Below are 18,925 nucleotides of genomic sequence, written 5' to 3'. Positions count from 1 at the left end.
ACACACACACACACACACACACACACACACACACACACACACACACACACACACACACACACACACACACACACACACACACCACACACACACACACACACACAACACACCACACACACACACACACACACACACACACACACACACACACACACACACACACACACACACACACACACACACACACACACACACACACAGCACACACACACACACACACACACACACACCACACACACACACACACACACACACACACACACACACACACACACACACACACACACACCACACACCACACACACACACACACACACACACACACACACACACACAAGCAGTAGAGGGGGTCAGCACTTTGCACATGGGCACATCTGCTGAAGCCATAGTGGAGCAGGAGGGGGGGGCATCTAATTAATTTCACCCACCAAAGTTTTTTCCGTGCTTGTGTGTTTCCACCAGTCCCTCTGTATAAGAGGTTGCTATAGCGGCAAACAATTCATCGCCTCGTTCATTTCCTGTAGTGCCATTCAAATAACTCTGACGTGCGGTGTGAGTGTCCATTGATCCATACTGTATGTTACTATGTAAACACACACACACATGAGTCTGGCAAGCATGTGTGGGCACGTGTGGGTGGGGTTTCCCGATGAGTCACTGCTCAAACACTCAGGAGAGAGAAAAGGGGTTCTCCCAAAGTCCCTTTAGATTGACGAAAATGTTTCCCTTCTCCCAGAATAGCCCCTTTCCTTTTTCCACCCTCTCTACGTTTAGTTTAGACCTTCACAAAGTGGCTTTATGTGGCCAACAGTGGAGGGAAAAGGTGACTAAGGGGAAGGTGGATGAATAATGGGTGTTCAGTAAACAAACGCAGGGGCCCAGAAATAGACCAAGCACCAGGAAAAGAATGCTGCAGCTTCGTTCAATAGAATGTATGGTCATTACAATAACGCACATTGTTTGAAGCAAGCTGCAACTACTTATCATTGTTACCATCTACTTTGCAATTATTATTTTTTGTTGTTGACCGTTTTGTTTATAGAAATATTGCAATCACATTTTCCTGGAGCCCAAGGTGACATCTTCAAATTGTTTTGGGTAACCACCATCCAGCACCCTAAGCTGGCTAAACGCTAAACAAGCAGTGGCTCCAAATAAAGGAGGAAGAGCGGTTTGTACTATTTGGGAATGACTCCAGTTGAATCCACACTAAATATATAATAATAGCAATTATTTACAGTGTTAATAAATAAGTTCCCATATTAATTTAGATCAGTATTTCTGTGACTAATTCTAACTTTTATTCGGAGACCAGGACTATAATCGAAAGAGTTCAACAGCTTTTTTTATTTAATTTTCAGGAATGTCATTTTTTTACACATTCATTTACACTAATATAAAGTGAATTGTTGGTATTACAAATAAGCAGTTTATCTAATTTATTAATTGATATAAATTGCCGATTAGTTTTCAGTTGATTGACTTTCGGTAAATTAAGTGATTGTTTCGGCACTTATTTGTATAAATTAAAAACCTCTGAGATGCATACATGTGCAATACAGCAAGAAAAGACAGGTGGTGTTTTAACCAGGATGTTAAACGATCACGTTAAAAGCCGTTTGGACCTACTCTCAAATGTCAACAGGACTTTTCCAAATGGGTTGTGCAACACTCTCCCAAAAAATGTGCAGTAAAATAAACATAACAGGCTGGCACATGACTGTTTCCTGTGTCTCTTAAGGGAAGAGGAGCACAATATCAGGGATTGTGTGTGTGTGTGTGTGTGTGTGTGTGTGTGTGTGTGTGTGTATGGGCGTGTGATAAATCACAAGAAACCAACAACAACGCAGCCTCTGCCAGGGGCCACCCGTACACATCAACATGTGGCAGATGGGAACAGAGTTGCCAGTGTTTTCAGTCCTAAAGCAGAGCAAATGTCGACCGTGTCTGATTTCAGGCAGCAGACTTCTGATGCGAAAAGCCACAGAGGGAAGGGACAGACAGAGAGGAGTGGCAATGTTCTCTCATGTCAAACTCATGGTTTTGTTTAAGCTTCCTCCAAAGCAAACAGTGTCAACTGAAAAGAAGCATATGTACTCTTCCTGCCATTCATGCCTGCGCTAATTTGCATTTGTTAATACGGTTACTCAACGACTGATGAAAGAGAAAGGTGTCCCGCCTTTAGAAAAGTGTGTGTCCAGAGACAGCCCATGAAACAGGCCTTGTTCCTCCCTTCATGATTAGTTGATGATTCATCAGAGTGAGTCAGACGCCTTTTCCAGGTCTTTGTGTTAGTTTATAGCATTTTTTACGGGTACTTAATAAGATTAGCTGCAATGATAGGAACAAGGCCAGGCCTCAGAGTTCGCCCCTTCACCCATTTCACTTCTCATTTTACAGTGTGGTGAAATGAGTAAAAGTCCAGATATGAAGTGTTAATGGTTACTATGCCCACTACAAGTTACTCATTCTAAAAAATCTGATCAGGATCAGATCTGAAAAACATTCTTGTGTACAATTCAAAGTAGATGACAATCAAACATAAACCAGCTTTTATTATCTTCGTATAACACCTTACCCGAGTCTGCAGGAGCTTCAATGAACTTGAAGAGCATTTCTTTAGATAACAGGTTAATCTGCATTGGCTCAACAATGTATGCTTAAAGTAAACAGGAATATGTTGCTACCAGAAGAAACTGGATTTCTGCACATTAATTGTACTTCCCAAGTTAGCAATCCACATAGTCAGATTGGGCTGTGTCTTATTTGCATCCTAGAGTTGATTCTAATTTGCATTAACAAGAAATATCCCCATTGTATGCTGCACTCAGTAACAGATTATTTTCTAGCCTCTCCAACAATGAGGTGCCGGGAATGTTCCCAGCTGCACTGAGTTACAATGAAAACTCCACGAGTAGAAAGAGTGCTGCTAATGTTAGCTTCGAGCTAAACAAAACCCATGTGGAGTTTATAGGGCTGTGATGAGCTCTGGTCAGCATTCTTACGCTTTTGCTCACATACGAGGGAAAAAAAGGATTTGTTGTTCGGAGTATACTGTAACCAAGTTGTGGTTGTGGGTCGAGCCTGCCGATCGGGTGCTCTCACGCAACTGGCACAGCATACAGGAAATGCAGGAGAGCTCACTGAAGCAAAGGATGGAGTTTGCATCAGGAAAATGAAAAGAGTCAGGTGAGTTGTAAAACCCTGAAAACGACACTGTCTAATTTCCTGTGATTGTCTAAACTCTGGCAATATGCGTCCTATTCTCTATGCAAACCCCACCCATCATGGCACAAGCTTGCTTTTTCCCATTCTGCTGAGCCACAGGAATGAGTGAGTGTGTGAGTGTGTGTGTAAGTGAGTGGTAGACACCAACTGCTTTTTAAAAAATGATCTTTCAGTTGTGAACACATTTACACAACTGTAAAAATAGCAGAGGTGTTCTGCTCACAAGGTGACACCGATTTTAAACTAATCAGCATGTCCAATTATTTCACCAAAGCAAACTGTAAGTGATGAGGAGCCACATCAAGAAGGGAAAACTTGGCCGCTAATCCCATTTCCTCAGTCCTAATAAACAAGAGTAAAGGCAGAACATCTGAGAAGCATCAGATGTATTCACAGTTGAAAGAGCTCCCTCAAACTCAGTGCCCTGTTTAGATTGTAATAGTGGAACTGCTCCAAACATCACATTCCATTTATATTAATTTCAGAGTAAATTAGTCTTTTGCGGATCTGGAAACGGAATAATTGTTACACAATCAACCAGATGGGGAGGGGATGGTTGAGGCTACGATGCACCCAACCTCGCCCCCTCCATCAATTGGCTGGTCTGGGCAGAAAGAGCAAGAAAAAGAGAGAGAGAAAGAGAGTCTGGAGTCCCACCATCTTAGAGTGATTTACCCAGCCAGTCCATGTGCGAGTGAGTCATCGAGGGCTTTGCTGGCTCTGAAGGAATAGAAACTCGAATTATATAAACTCTACACACACACACACACACACACATTCACACAGCAGCTTGCTAAAACCTCTGCTTGGTACCAAGTTCTGGTCCGCTGAGGTCCAAGACCAGCTCTCTCATTACCCGAACACCAATAAAGCCAACAGAGACGGCTCCATACAGCAGCCATTCAGCTCACTTACAGGCCTCCCACAGCTGTTTTTCATTACAAAGTACTCTGTTAGGGGCCAAGAAAACCAACAGTCAACAAACCAGAGAGCCACACAACCAGGAACAATACAGGATATTATTGAGGATCAGGAAAAAAAAACACAATGACTTGATTGTGGTGAATTTGCATTTTCCAGATAACTGTGAGAATCCTCAGTCACTTGAAAAGTGCAAATATAGAGCCTGATTACAAATATTATAATGTAAGAAAAAACAGACGCAATGTGGCAATATATACAAATACATATTTCTGTCCTGTGGTGAAATAGAAAAGGTTTCTATCCCAACAAAATATACATTACAGGGATAGAATTAAAAAGATTTAAGCATATTTTGATGATAAGATAACATCAAAAATGCAATTATTTTGGCCAGGTGCAAAACATTTAATCATGAAAATAATCTGTAACAATTCTTCCATTACAGCCCCATTCATATCAATATTCACATATCTCTTTAAATACAGTTGGGTCTAAATTATGTATCACTCGGATATGTAAAGCACAACAAAGGAGTGTTAATGTACTTTTGAACAGATCCTTTTTACAGGTTAGTGTCTTCAATATTGTGATGCGTGGAGTGTTCTTATTTACATCACTGCTGGAAAAACACCTAGAATCACGGGCTCTTATCTGCCCTGGCAGGACTCTCAATGTGACACACAATTGTCTGCCGTCACATAATACAAGCTGAGATCATCGTACAGGGTTTCCCCCTCGAGGCAGTTACAAGAACAGAGGAGACGTGAGATCAAACGGCATGAGGGAAGACGTTCAGCAGCACGATGAAATCTTCTGCTGGTTCACAGCCTGTCTCTGGCCTCGGGACTCTGAGCTTAAGAGTTTTATTTTGTTCCACATTTAAACCTGAGAGGGTGCTAGTAACAATAAGACGGATTAAAAAAAGATAGAAATTTTTCCCAGCAGACATTTTGATTGATGTCATTCTGGTGTAATTAATAACATTAATGAAGGCAGTCCCAGGCTCTGGGCATTGTGCACGTTGTCTCACTGGCATGACTTACTGTGACACTTTCTGGGAGTTAATCCATTGTTCATTGAATTAGTTCCACTTAAGCTTTTCTGATATGACAAGTGAAAATGTCTGCCTTCATAAAAAGGTCTATTGGTGCAATAATTATTAAAGATAAAGGATAAAATATGTTTCCTAATGGCAGCTGGCATTGTTTTATGGTGATGCAGAAAAATTGGATGAATTGTTCAGAATCTTACGAAAGTGAGTGTTAAAATAAATGTGTGAATGTGGGTGTTGGACATTTAATAATGAAATCAGGATTAACAGGAACAGCCTGGTAAAGATTGTTTTTTTCATTCGACTCACTCGTACCTATTAAAAGCATGTTACAGTCACCCCAAGTCTGCAGTATTAGATGTTTAGAGGTTTAAAGGAAGGTTCATACAGTTCAAAGTGCTATAATGGCGACTAATGCTAGAACATACTCGTATCTTATCTGCAGAATGTATTTATTATTCAAGAGCTTTCGGCAAAAATATTATCTGCAACTATTTTGACAATTAATTCATCTTTCGAGTCTTTTTTTTTTGGGAAGGGGGGGGGTAAATAATCACTGGTTACAGCTTCTAAAATGTTAAAGTCGTGCTGCCTTTTTGTGATAGTAAATGATATCTCTTAAGGTTTTGGACTGTTGGACAAAACAAGAAAATCTGAAGACGTCATCTTGGAGTTAAAAAAAAAAAAAAAGGTGATTCAAATCTTTCACTATTCCCTGACATTTTAGACATCACGCGATTATTCATAGAGAGTAATGGTTAGACAAAGCTCTAGTTTCTGGATGCTCAAGATTGTTTTGTAATGCAGAGCCTGAGATTCTCAAGTACTTTGACAGCTTCAAATGCCGTCAGATGTACTGTCCCAATTGAATAAGAAATAAGAGAAAGAATTATGCAGAATCTGTTGCCACCACCAGACTCTTGAAAGAAACAGACGAGGCATTTAAAAGCCTTGACAGCACGGTCAGAAGTTCAGTTCAGGCTTGCTCTTGTCCATTTTAGGAAAGGCCTTTGAAGGCACACATTTTATCTCAACAAACCTGACAGGAGCAGCTTGAATGGCTCCTGCTGTTATCCTCAACATGGCCCTATACCAGTACAGATGTATGATGTGTCACCTAGCAACGTATTTAAAGTTTCCCCAAGTTAAATACAGAAACCTTACTCAGCTAATCTCAACATAAGACCACTTCTTATTACGTCTAGCTCTGCCACCGCTTCCTTCATTTGACTAAGGTTCCTTCTTCCTCACCAGACAAAGGTTGGCTAATTATTCAAAAGCTTTTGTTTTTCACATTCTTTGGTTGCTTAGTGTGTGAGGTTGGTTTCTTTTGTGATATAAATGTCAGTGAAAAAAAAGGTATTGCACAAGGCAAATTAAGTTATATAGTAATAAATACAATATCAGAATAAAGCTTTACATCTAAATACGCCTTTAGTTTATTGAAATGTAGTTTATTGGATAATAAACACTTAAAGACAATCGTGTGTGATGGTGAGCAACGACATATAGGTCATATTCTATAGAAAGCAAATATTCCAAAGAAAGAAAATGAGAGTGCGGTGAGATAAGTGCACTTCCTGCTGTGTTCTCTGATAGTCTCTTTGAATACAGAACAAGAAGATGTACAGTGACGCTATAAGACCGGTGTGTTAGCCACGTCTGGACACGTTAGAAAAACATTGTGACTACCACATCATCTATTAAACAGTTTTTTTAAAAACCATTGTTTTTTTAAATGAAGCGCTGCAACAAATGTCTGAGAGCTGCATGTACCTGCAGCCACACCCTGAACCACACTGTGCAGACGGGTGGGGCAGACTAAAGGTAAATCCCTTCTCTTATTCAAAGTGTATCTGATGCAGAAAAGGGTTTGGCGGTTTACTTTCAATCCCTACCGTTGAGTATGATCCTTATCAGAGAGACTTCAACACAAAGGAGCAGTTCAAAGTTTAACAATTTACTAAGGAAAAAGGCGGTCGCTTTTGATTTGAGACAGCGTGTAGCAGAATATTATTAAGATGTACCTACCATTCATTTAGTTAGTTACATTGATTGTCGAAATAGTTTTTAAACTACTTGTCTATCTATAGTTCACAGGCATACATCTTTTGTCAAATATAACAAAAAAAGCAGAGTGACATGAACTCTCCATGTGTAGTTAACGATGTGCTCATCTGCCTGAGTGGAGTGCCAACAGAGAACGAGTCCTGCCAGTGACACCGAGGAGCCAGTTTACCCTCCAGGCTCCTGTGTCACAGCCAGCAGCACAGCTGGAGGTTAGCCTGGGTACGAGACGACAGCCGGAAGCAATATTTAAGTAGTAAAAAGAAACAAGGTCTTGACAAACCTGTGAACATAGTTCTGTAACTCATGCTGTGGTTCAGGGCTCAGTGTGTGGCTCACATATCATTTGGTTTTTCGTTTACCTGGCTCCAAGCCATTCAGTGTTGAATTTTTTTACAGGAAATGGAAAGCTTTTGTGTGATTGTTTGGCATTCTGGCCCAACAGCTTGGGGTTATGCCTCAGGGGAGGATAGCATGTGTCCCCCGGTAGAGGTTCTGCATACAAGGAAGTGTGTGTGTGTAGTAGCGGAGTCATGCCTTTGGGCTAAACAGGTGTGTCCAGTCAACTGAACTGCAACACCTGTTGCTGATTTTCTGTCAAACATGAGAGCAATAACCAAACACACCAACAAAAAGTCAACATATTGTGAGTGTTTGTTGTGCTGCCTTCTGCTGCTGTCTCCACCTGAATCTCAGCAGCCGGTCAAAGCAGCCCCTCAGACAGTGGGTATTTATAAACCTCACTTCCCGTTACAGTGAGTCTACAGTCGGCCCATTCCAGAGGCCATGAAAAAACCCTCTGAGTCACCACAGTCACACGACCAAGCCAAGACTTTCAGAGTGCTATGGCAACCAAACACTAAACAAACTGTATATAATAAGATAAAGATAAAGCCAGCACAGGCTGGATTGAGTGATCCCTTTCCACCACACATGCGTCAAACGAAATCCTTCCACTAGAAACAATAATGCAGCAGAAGTCGTCTGTGCTTCTCTTTCCAAGTCGCTGGAGAATTACATTGACATTTGGGATTTTATGGAAGTGAATAGAAAATGTAATAATACTGCTCTCTTAACACTCGCCTTTTATTCAGAGTGCACATCAAAGTTAACATCATCATCCAGTTTGTGCAAATGTACACACCACAGATTGAGGAACTTGGGACAGGGACACAACAATGAAGGTAATCGCCCATGGCACAAAGGAGCATCATCACATTTCCTGCTGATCTTTTACATTCGTTTTCCTCATTCAACATGTAGCACTGAGCCACACCCATTGAGTTTTGTGTACATTACCAAGGACATGCTTCACAGGTTACTTTCAATAATAATGTCACCTCAGTGAGGAGAACACAATGGCACTAATTGGGTCAATCACTCCCTGTCGATTCACTGTTAAAACACAGACTTGTTGAAATGTTTTTCAACAAGTCAATGTCCCTTTTTAAAAAGGCATGTGTTGAATCTCTTTATTCTGTCACTACAGGGAATCTCTGGGCTACAAAAGTAGAGCACATGCAGTCAGATGTACTGTAGGAGTAGTAATACTTTATATCTTGTACTTTTATTTTCTCAGAGTCCTCTTACCCAAGGACTTTGCCAAGACTGTGAGACATTCTTTAACCGCCTCTATTGCCTGAGGCCTACGGCAGCAGTCTGATCTGCAGATATTCACCCAAGTAGCTGAATCAAAGCGGGGGGAAACACAGACAACAAACCTGCTGCTAACATCACACCTCAGGCCAGGGGCGAGGTACAGAAGAAGTGAAAGTAGGAATGATATAATTGCATGCTCTTAATGCTACAACACCAGAAGTAAATAATGTGTTACTTGCCACACAAGTGCCAGTTCACTTTTATGTGACTTGCATGTGACATTTTCTTAGTAAGATATTAACTCAAAGCATGGAAGTTACCTTAAGACTTCTGTGGCACTAAAATTGTTTGGTAATTCTTCTTATTCTTGTTACCACTGCCAGGGAGGATTCAATTTCTGCGTTCCAAGTTTCTATTTTCAAATATGTCACTAGTCCACACGTTTCTGGATCCACTGCGAACTGTGAACACCTGGCATCGTGTTAACAATACAAGTCCATTCAAAGTACAACAGATGTTCATTCTTAGCTTCTGTCCATAGTGCTAATATTGTGAAACGTTATCACATACTGTAGAGCTTTGCAGCCCAGTTGTCTCACACACTGTAATGAAATACATTCTGTCATTAGGTCAGTAATTGCACCTTCACAGGTTGTGTGTTAAAGGTGTAGCCCGTTTGGCTGGAGGTGTGTCATTTTAACATCCACCGGCCCTAAATGCAACACAACTGACAAGTCATACCAAGTAATCAACCTGGAATGTATTCTACGATGCCAATGTTTGGCTGCGCACTCTTCACTGCATTCCTGCTAAAATGTGGGTGTTGTTCCACCTCAGTTTGTAACAACAGGGCGTAACAGCACACAAAGGTACAACTACAACATTCAGATCCAAATGTTCAATCACTGACTACACTAATCACTACGATTAAATCTTTTGGACACATCAGAAAACTCTATTCTGAAATGTTGATGGCTCTGGAACATTAAGAATAATGCTTATTCTAAACAAAGGAACCCAAATGCAAGAAGAAACCTGCACCGACTGATGTGCCAGAGCATGTAGGAACCGTATGCATTTCAGTAAAAACAATTATACCACAAATTATCTTATTATCATCTTCCTATTGTGCCTTTATCTGAACCTTCTTCTTTTTTAACCTGCCTATAATGTGAAACCATTCTTCTTATGCATCAGAGAGACGGGAACAAGACCAGGTTACTTGATCAGTTTCCCAAAAGGCAGGGAATTCCCCCGCAATGAAACCAAACAGCAATTAAATGTTATATAAATACTGCAACACAACTCAAAAGAGTGTTGGGTGGTTCTGCTGACTTTGAAGCACAACTGAATTAACGTATTATTATAACTTTTTTAGAAAACAACATCGTAAGTGTGCCGTTTGCCTATAATACATGATATTGTACAATAAATGTGATAACTGTAGCCACAACCACTTTGTGACATAACTCTTGTAACAAAGCCACTCCCTTTTAAGCCCCGCCCCCAGATGCTCTTCCTACCTGGCTTTGAGGTCCTTGTGCTCCTCCCTGATCTTGCTGAGCTCCAGCTGCATGCGTGCTCGCTCCTTGGCCACCTGGTCCAGGGTCTTGCGGGCGTCGGCCAGCTCCGCCTCGTAGGCCCCCTTGATGCCCGACACCTCGCGGGTCACACAGGAATCCGACTCAGTGATGCGCATTCGCAGACCGGCGTTCTCCGACTCCAGCGAGCGCACCTTGTCGATGTAGACGGCCAGCCGGTCATTGAGGTTGATCATGTCCTCCTTCTCCTGCAGCCTGGTGATGCGGGTCGGGGAGGAGGCACCCCGGCTGGTGCGTTTATGGCTTGGGGTTTCCATGGTGATAATGGCTCAACAAGAGGTGCAGAGGTGTGAGTCACTGGCTGTGGGGGGAAGAAGGGGAGAGGAAGAAGAGTTAATGAAAAACTATCTGAGCTACCTTCACTAGGAACGCATTGCACAACAATCCTGTGTTGAATCACACATTAAACTTTAAAAAGGAGTTTATGGTGAAGAAATGTTCCAGTTTGCGTAGCCCTGATCCTTTCTGGGCAGCCTGCCTCCCTGCTGGCTCTACTCACAGATCTGCAGGATTTTGTATTCCAGCATTTTTCCACATCTATAAAACGTCATTGAATACCAACCCTCCTCTGTACTTCAAGTGTGGTGGGTTAAAAGTAATTTGCAAAGGCAGAGCTTGTTCACACAGATGCGATTTGTTTTCCTTGGTTCTTGTTTTCTAACACTTCCGATTTTTTGGATAAAAAAAAAAAAAAAACCTTTCATCTCACAGACGCAGGAGCTGAGGTTTTCCTACTTTTAGTGCTCCTGATAACGTGCCTTATGTGACTGTTATTTCCACTGCAAAGAGTAACACACTGGCATAAAATATGCCTCATGTTCTCTCCAGTTCCATTACATTGTTGTAGGAGCAGTTATGCAACTTTATGCAGCTCCTGAGTAAACATACATTTCCCACGAACATCAACTCGTAGCTTCGGCTCACTCACAAGGCAAATATAACTATTTTAATTACTCTTATAATATGCATCCATAGCCAGGAATGCTTAATAAATTAAAACATGGCCCTCCTTTTCTGCTCTCCACAGACCTTTGGGTAAAATAGAGGCAATAACACATACAAATAAGCTTTTAATTACTTTCCCAGCATTATCCAGTGATATTATCGCCCACAACTACCAGCACCCATCAAAATAACAAAGTGTTGACTCACACTATCAACAAATGCTACAAGATGTCCCGATAAGGACTTACATCTGCTTCAGATTTCACTTACAGAAGAAGAATGAATTAAAACACGTGGGGTTATTTTTGGAAAAGAATGGGGAAAATGTAAAATGATCCTTTAATGAAACCTTTAATAAACTATGCTTCCAACATGGCAACTGTAAGAACACTTTAACTCTGAATTACTGAATTGAGAAAGGACTTAGTTCATACAAATCAGAAAAGCCCTGCAATTAGGGATAAGGACTTCAACAATATTAGTATGTTTAAGTATGGTAAGCCTCTGTGGCTCAACAGGTGTGACTTTCAAACTCCATCTTATTTCTCAGCAGCTAACCACTCACAACCAACAGCACTTTTTCACTTAACAGCGTGAAAACCTACTTCAAATTGGTTTAGCAGTGGGTGTATTTTTCCATCCATCTATCCACCGGCCATTACCTAAAGTGCGCACAAGGACATTCACAGCCATGTGGGTGGAATAGCGCACACATGAATGACGCGTGCACACGCCCACAGGCGCCAACCCATACACTCGTAAGTACTCTTTGGATTACATTTGAATAAATGAAGCATCCACTCACGCTCCCAAAATGTGGCAACTGTTTAACTGCTGTCTGATGTTCCCCTCTTCTATACTAGCAGTAAAATGAGCTACAACTTTTTAAAGTTACAAAGCTATTCCACACTAACTAAACTTAGTTTGAGCTGATTTAAGGTAAACAAGTATATTATTATAAACACACACCAACACTATTTAACTTTGAAACAAACTAAAAGTCTCACAGAGACACTATCTGATTAAACCTTCTTAACCTCAACTCTGCTGTGTGGAAACCTCTAGACTCCAGCCTGCTGAAGGGACTAAAAGTGAGAGAACAAGATCTTTCTAGAAGTTTATCTGCTGGTTTGAGTGTGTGTGAGCTGCTGTGAGTGTGTGTGTGCCATACCCCAGAGGTGCGTAGAGAAGAGGATCCGTAGAATAATGCAGTCCTGCTCTCTGCTAGTGGGTGTGTGCGCCTTTGGCTCGTGCCCTGAACTGTTCTCCTAGCTGTCGCTCACTGCACATGTACCTACTGCCGGAGAGGGAGAGAGGGGAGGGAGCACAAGAGAGCAAGGAGGAGTCAGACGAGACAGAGCGTGTGTGTGTGTGCTTATGGTGTGCACACACACACAAAGCAGCTGCTGAGCTTTATCTCTCCCTGCACTGGCCCTATCTTTCCCTTTCTCATTTCACTCAGGCAGAGCCCTCGCAGACACACTGACCTCAGCGCCTGCTGCAAGTGGTCTGTCAATAAATCGCAGCGACAGGGATGATACTGAACAGCTCCCAGGTGGGTAAAAGTGTGTGAATCTCACCCTGCTGCTATGGAGAACACATTATTTGCACACTTTGGCTTAAAAACAGCTTTGACAGCCGGCTCGAAAGCTAATACATGGAGGAAGAAATTCACTTTCAGTTTAATCAGAAAAAAATAATACTGTAAGCAGCAGAGGTGACCTTGGCAAACACAAAGTCACATCGCAAAGTAATAAAACAAGTCCAAAGCGCTGTGGAAATCCTTCATCACCTTATAGCAGCGTTGTGTTTTTCTCATCCATGGCAGAAAAATAACCTCTCGGCAATCTCCTCCACTGAATCCAGGGAGGAAAAGGTCCTCAAATATGCTGTGTCATATTCCCAATGAGTGAAAGAATAATTCCCACAAGTCATCTTGAATGTCTAAAGGTCTGACACTCAAATCAAGTTGATTCCGGTCTTATATATATATTTCCTCGGGGTGGAGTTAATAGAGTCACAGGTCCAATCAAGTTCTGATGCAGGGGGAAAAGACGTTTTCTGTGTGTGTATGAATCTTCTCACCATGGAAATGGAGGTTAGTCTGTGTGTGTGTGTGTGTGTGTGTGTGTGTGTGTGTGTGTGTGTGTGTGTGTGTGTGTATGTGTGTATGTGTGTGTGTGTGTGTGTGTGTGTGTGTGTGTGTGTGTGTGTGTTTGGTTAAACAAGGGGCAAGACAGCATCTCTGTTTTTGGGCATGGGGCAGGCCCAGTGGCTCAGGGAGTATGCGGGCTGCAGTGTGGCCTTCCAGTGGAAAGGCGCAGTCAGCCTCTGAAGCTGCCTCTGACTCACACATCCCGACACAAACAGCTCACTTGTTCGGCCCCGCCTCTCTACCTCTCCCTCTTTCTTTTTCCTTCCAGTTTAAGTTTTTGTGTTTCCATGGCAATCACACAAAGACAAGAATGCCCGGCTGGCAGTTTGAGCATCTTTCTTAAAAAAAGCTTTTCTACAACTGTCCAAACATTCTGAGCTCTTCTTGTGCCATCTGTGTGCACCAATAATAATCAAATCTGCATATCACAAATCCGATCATGATGAAACAGAAATGCTTAGCGATGCAAACACGATCCCTGCAACAGAAAGGGGCATCAATTGACATGCTTCCCAGATGATTGAACAAAACTGCAATAATGAATTCATGTTTTGTATTTTTAAACCCGCTGCTAATTCGAATTTGAAGACAAGAACGTGTTGCCTTACCACTTGTAAGTGTGCTAATTTAACGGCTCACTCTGGGGCTAAAAGAGCAAAAACAAACAAACCCTAAAGGCCATTGTGGCAGCGGGGTGTGGTTAGGGCGCCGGCTGCCGGAGGCCAGACAGCTGATCAGGATTAGGTAATTATGCTCTCAATAAGAAGCCTGCTGGTAACCTGGTTCTGGTCTGTCTTGCAGTAGGCTGGTTCATGGGAGGATTTCCTGGCCACAGAACGGGTCTGATCAGGACGACCCCGCACCGCTATTTTGAGTGGCGTATGATTATTTTGTAATAAACCAATAATTATTCATCTGCCTCCTTCTGTCTTTTTAACCTGCGAGTGAGCGGATGTGCTCACAGCCATATTATACCATTTTGACGGAGGCTAATAATCATTTTTAAAATATCTCGATTATTCAAAAAAATACAACAATTCCTCAGAACCCAACAAGACGTCCCCATCCATCCATATTCAGCGTACAATTAAACTGAGAAAAGCCTCAAATAATCTAGCCATTTATTAAATAATTGCAAATGTATTTTTTGTTCAATGACTATTCAATTTAGCTGTAGATTTTACATAATCTACTGTTATGTATTTCTCACAGTTGGATCTCTGCTAATAAAGCTGTCCTACATTCATCGGTTGAAAAAGGACATGACAAAAAGGTTTTGAAATAGAATTAAAGAGTTAATAGTTGTATTTGAATGCTGCTTTATGAACCATTCAAGGTTCAAGGTTCATTACCCATGCATTCAAGTCTTTAGCCACCAGACTTGAAGTATGAATCCCAGATCCACTCACTCATCAAGAAGGAAGACAGGAGCAGGCATGACAGACTCTGATGCAACTACATATACGAGACGAGTACTGAACAATGTGTTAGCAGGCAGCTTCCCCCTGACTTGTTGTCTGCCCTCGCAGGCATTCCAAGAGGGCAGCAGAAAACAAGGCGTGCCTGTTGTGCAATGTAAATGTTTTATTTCTCCATTATGAGCCACTGACTGGCTGCTCACCTGGGACAAAATGTGCAATGACAAGAAAGGATTTGAGTATGAGAATATTTGGTGTGGGAGGAAACTCTTAAGATTTTTTTCAGAAGTATTATGCTACTATAAACAGTCCACCCATTCCAGTTTAAAACCTAAGGAGCAGCTCGCTTTCCTCCATTATCTCCCTTTCCTGCACAGATGTACAGGATATCTCCGATCTTGATTCGTTTTCAGATAACGCAGCTAAAGAAAGATTACTAATTTATATAATTTAACAGTTAATGTATCATTTGACAATCGACCAGTCGGTTACAGAGAAACACGTTGATTGTCCTTCAGTGTGCTTTGTACCTCAGCAGCAGCTATAATTATAGAGCAGTCTCTCACTTTGTTATCTCTGCTGTTCAAAGACCTTTGTAGTTCACACAATGTGCATTAATCATTCATTAAAAAAAAGACAGTTTACATATCAATGTCAAGCACACAAGAGTCTGCTGGTTAGACTTCAAAAATCCAGTTTGCTTTTCAAAGTAAAGTTAAATATTAGTTGCATATTCTGTCCATTTCTACACGTATACCATGCAGCATAACATTACAAAAGTGTTGCTTTGTGTGTCTTTGTTTTGCCTACCATGCAAATTATTCACAACATGATCACGCCAACCTTTAGTCTTATGTAAATTATTTTGTATAATTCTTCATATTGTTCAGGGATAGGAGCAGGGGCGGTTCTAGGGGGGGCGGGGGGGGGGCAGTGCCCCCCTAACACTGACCTCTGACCCCCCTGTGGCCCCCCTATAAATGAAAAGTGAAAAAAATAAATAAAAATGTATGATTTATTACACGATTTATTGAATGACGGAATAGGCGGAACTAACGTTATTCGTTATTCTAGTCGGACCCATTAGAGCGGTGCACTCAGGACCCATTAGAGCGGTGCACTCACTTTCACTGTCCGGCTGAAGCGGCGAAAAGCAAACACTTTTCATCTCGGATCATCAGAGGCTGTTGCATCCAAGAAAGACTGATTGAAACCTACGTTTCGAGAGACTACCACGATAATTGAAGGTGATTTAAACTATTGTGTCCGTGTAATTGTAGATGTAAAGTAGAGATGTAACTGTTCATCAGAGGTCGCGTTAACTGAATATTTTCCGTCTATGACGGATTTTTTTTAACAATGACAGAAAAATCTGAAAGCAGTCGGTCATTTTGACGGATTAGAACAAACTCGGAACAGCGCCAAAGTTCCCCCGCCCCCCCCCCCGGTTGACAGTTCTCTCTCCCCCCCCCCCCCCAGAGTGTAAAGGCCAATGGGTAATACTGAATTTTGACGGAATTTCTACGATCCTGTCCGTCAAAATGACGGGCAGTGAAAAAGTCTAGCGCAACCTCTGCTGTTCATTGCCTTTATTTTTATATAAATATGATATGGTGTTAGTGCAAAAATTGTACTATAACTTAAGCTGAAGCTAACAGTAATAACTATAAGATATATCTGAAATAAATAAGTGTACTGAAACAAATACCAATAACTGTATTGCATTGTTTTCTTATACGCAATTACTTCATACTGTCTAGTTCTCTTTTTCGTCCTGCATTTATTGTGCCCCCCTCAGAAAATAACTGGCCCCTCAGTGGCCCCCCCAGTCAAATTGGTCTAGAACCGCCACTGGCTCATAGGAGGACAAAAAACCGCTGAGTACCAACTGTGTTATCTTAATGAGGGATCTTTTTTTCTTGGGTGCGTCTAAACGGATGTAAGCCATCCAAAACGTGTCTGTTTACTTCATTCGACAACACGAGGAAGTGACTATCCCTGGAGGAAATTTAGGAAACTATATGGAACAATTCTCAACTACTGTGGCTTTAAAGTGTGTCTCACATCTGGATCCACACCTGCTCCCACCAACATATTTTGTTTTATCTAACATGTATGTCCAATATTATTTGTAATTTGCCAAAATAAACATATCAGTGGCAAAACTAACCAATTCATTTTAGTACAACAATTATATAGTTGTTGTTGATGTTACTTCACTGCTACCTTACTGCATTTCTGAGATTTTACATCTGCTGTATTTATTTGTCAGCTAGATTTACTTTCAGATTAAGTTTTAAAAAACTATAAAAAGCACATAAATGATTCAACCACCCAACTGTATAAAATAGGTCAAATAAGATCCATTAATTCAATACTGTTTTATTTCATGATCTTTACTCCTTGTGGGCATTAGTCAAGTCTGTCTTGTATTTATAGAATGGAAAGTAATAGTACAGTAAAATGTTTCCCATCAAGAGTTTTAATATTACTTTTGAATTATGTAAATTTGGGTTTGTGCAAATCTCATTTTCATAAACTGTTGGATATTTTAATCTGCAGAAGAAAAAAAATGGTTCTTATAGGAATACAGAACAAGAATAGATACATTGTTGTAGATTAAACTACCAAACAGCATACAGAGGTTTAATTAAGCACAAAATTAAACACCTGCGGCAGTTAAATCTAACAGACAATTATACAGAATACCAATCCAAAAACATACTTGTACTTGAAATCAAGTATTTCAATTGTTGTTTCTACCCAACTACAATTGAGAGGTAAACAGTGTAATGCATATATTGTATGCATGCAGTATTATTGCATCAGTAATTATAATCAAAACATATCATTTATATTTAGCTGAAATGGGTAAATCTGCATAATGGGTACTTTTACTTTTGGTACTTGTAAGTATAGTTTGATGCCAATCCTTTTGTACTTTTACACGAGTAACAGTAAGGGCTTTTTACTTGTAGCAGAGTATTCTTACACTCTGGTATCTATACGTTTACTGTAATACAAGATATGAGTACTCCTCCCATCTCTGTGTATAAATACTTTAAAAATGGATATGAATACGTCTCCCCCCTGGTTGTCGGTCCCTGTAGTGTTTCTGCTCATGAATAATGGAGCCGCTGTTTCTCTCTGTCGCCCCCTGTCGGCCATGCTGCTGTCTGCCGGTCACATGCAGTCATTCACACACACACAGAGGATACTAAGCGCCCCCCACTGGCTGACACACTGAATGGAAACTTATGCCTGCAAATCGGTCATTGAGTTCACGAGTTAGTTCACCACCCTGTCTGCTCGTCTCCTTTAAAAAACAATGCCTCAAAACAAAACATATAAGCAACTTCTGGAGGTATTTACACTGTGACATTATTGACTTAAGAATCTTACCGTCTATTTTTGGAAACGCTTTTCTTCGGTGGTTTGAAACACGTCCCGTCCTTTCCGACGTCTATATTGACCTTTCAAAATGTCGTCAGTCGAGTAAATCCTGGTTTTTCTTTGAACAAATTGGTGAGGGTGAACTCATGTGAGCCGAACAGGCAGCCAGCAACCAGCAACCACCTGCAAATCAACACACCTGATTAGACTGCCAATCTTCTGCTAATTACAATGCAGCCTGCCGGCGCCACCTGGCGGCCATTACTCACGCTCAACTGGACGGGATTATCAGAGCACGAACAAATTAATATATAAATAACAAATATTAAAGAAAATGAAAATAAATACACAAAAACATATAAAGAAATAAATGTTCTTGTCATTTAACTTTGGTATTACCATTTATGCAATGTCTTACTTCTACACTGCATCCCAAAGGTCCACTTCTTACTCCAGTAGGCCTTCATTTCTGTGACAGCTTTAGTTACTGGGTTAACCATAGGTTAAGCAACACAGCAATGTATTCATTCATTCAAATGTTGAA

The 18,925-nt window shown here is 41.1% G+C and overlaps 1 protein-coding gene across 3 annotated transcripts in view; it reads right to left on the bottom strand.

Moving 5' to 3' along the window:
- The window catches only part of LOC117543222 (lamin-A-like), a 34,145-nt gene extending 15,573 nt beyond the window's left edge, over positions 1 to 18,572 (bottom strand). The window contains exons 1-3 of one of the 3 annotated variants that reach the window (XM_034211347.1): positions 18,391 to 18,572; positions 12,587 to 12,712; positions 10,393 to 10,771 (exon numbers count right to left, since the gene is read on the bottom strand). In XM_034211347.1, the coding sequence (XP_034067238.1) occupies positions 10,393 to 10,727 (335 nt within the window). In that variant the 5' untranslated portion in view covers positions 10,728 to 10,771; positions 12,587 to 12,712; positions 18,391 to 18,572. The remainder of the gene's footprint in view (positions 1 to 10,392; positions 10,772 to 12,586; positions 12,713 to 18,390) is intronic. The other 2 variants (XM_034211348.1, XM_034211350.1) reach the window with 2 other exon arrangements.
- Positions 18,573 to 18,925: the final 353 nt, after the last annotated feature.

The sequence above is a fragment of the Gymnodraco acuticeps genome, unplaced genomic scaffold (genome assembly GCF_902827175.1).
Source record: "Gymnodraco acuticeps unplaced genomic scaffold, fGymAcu1.1, whole genome shotgun sequence".
NCBI lineage: Eukaryota > Metazoa > Chordata > Actinopteri > Perciformes > Bathydraconidae > Gymnodraco > Gymnodraco acuticeps.
This window is presented reverse-complemented; position numbering and strand designations above follow the sequence as displayed.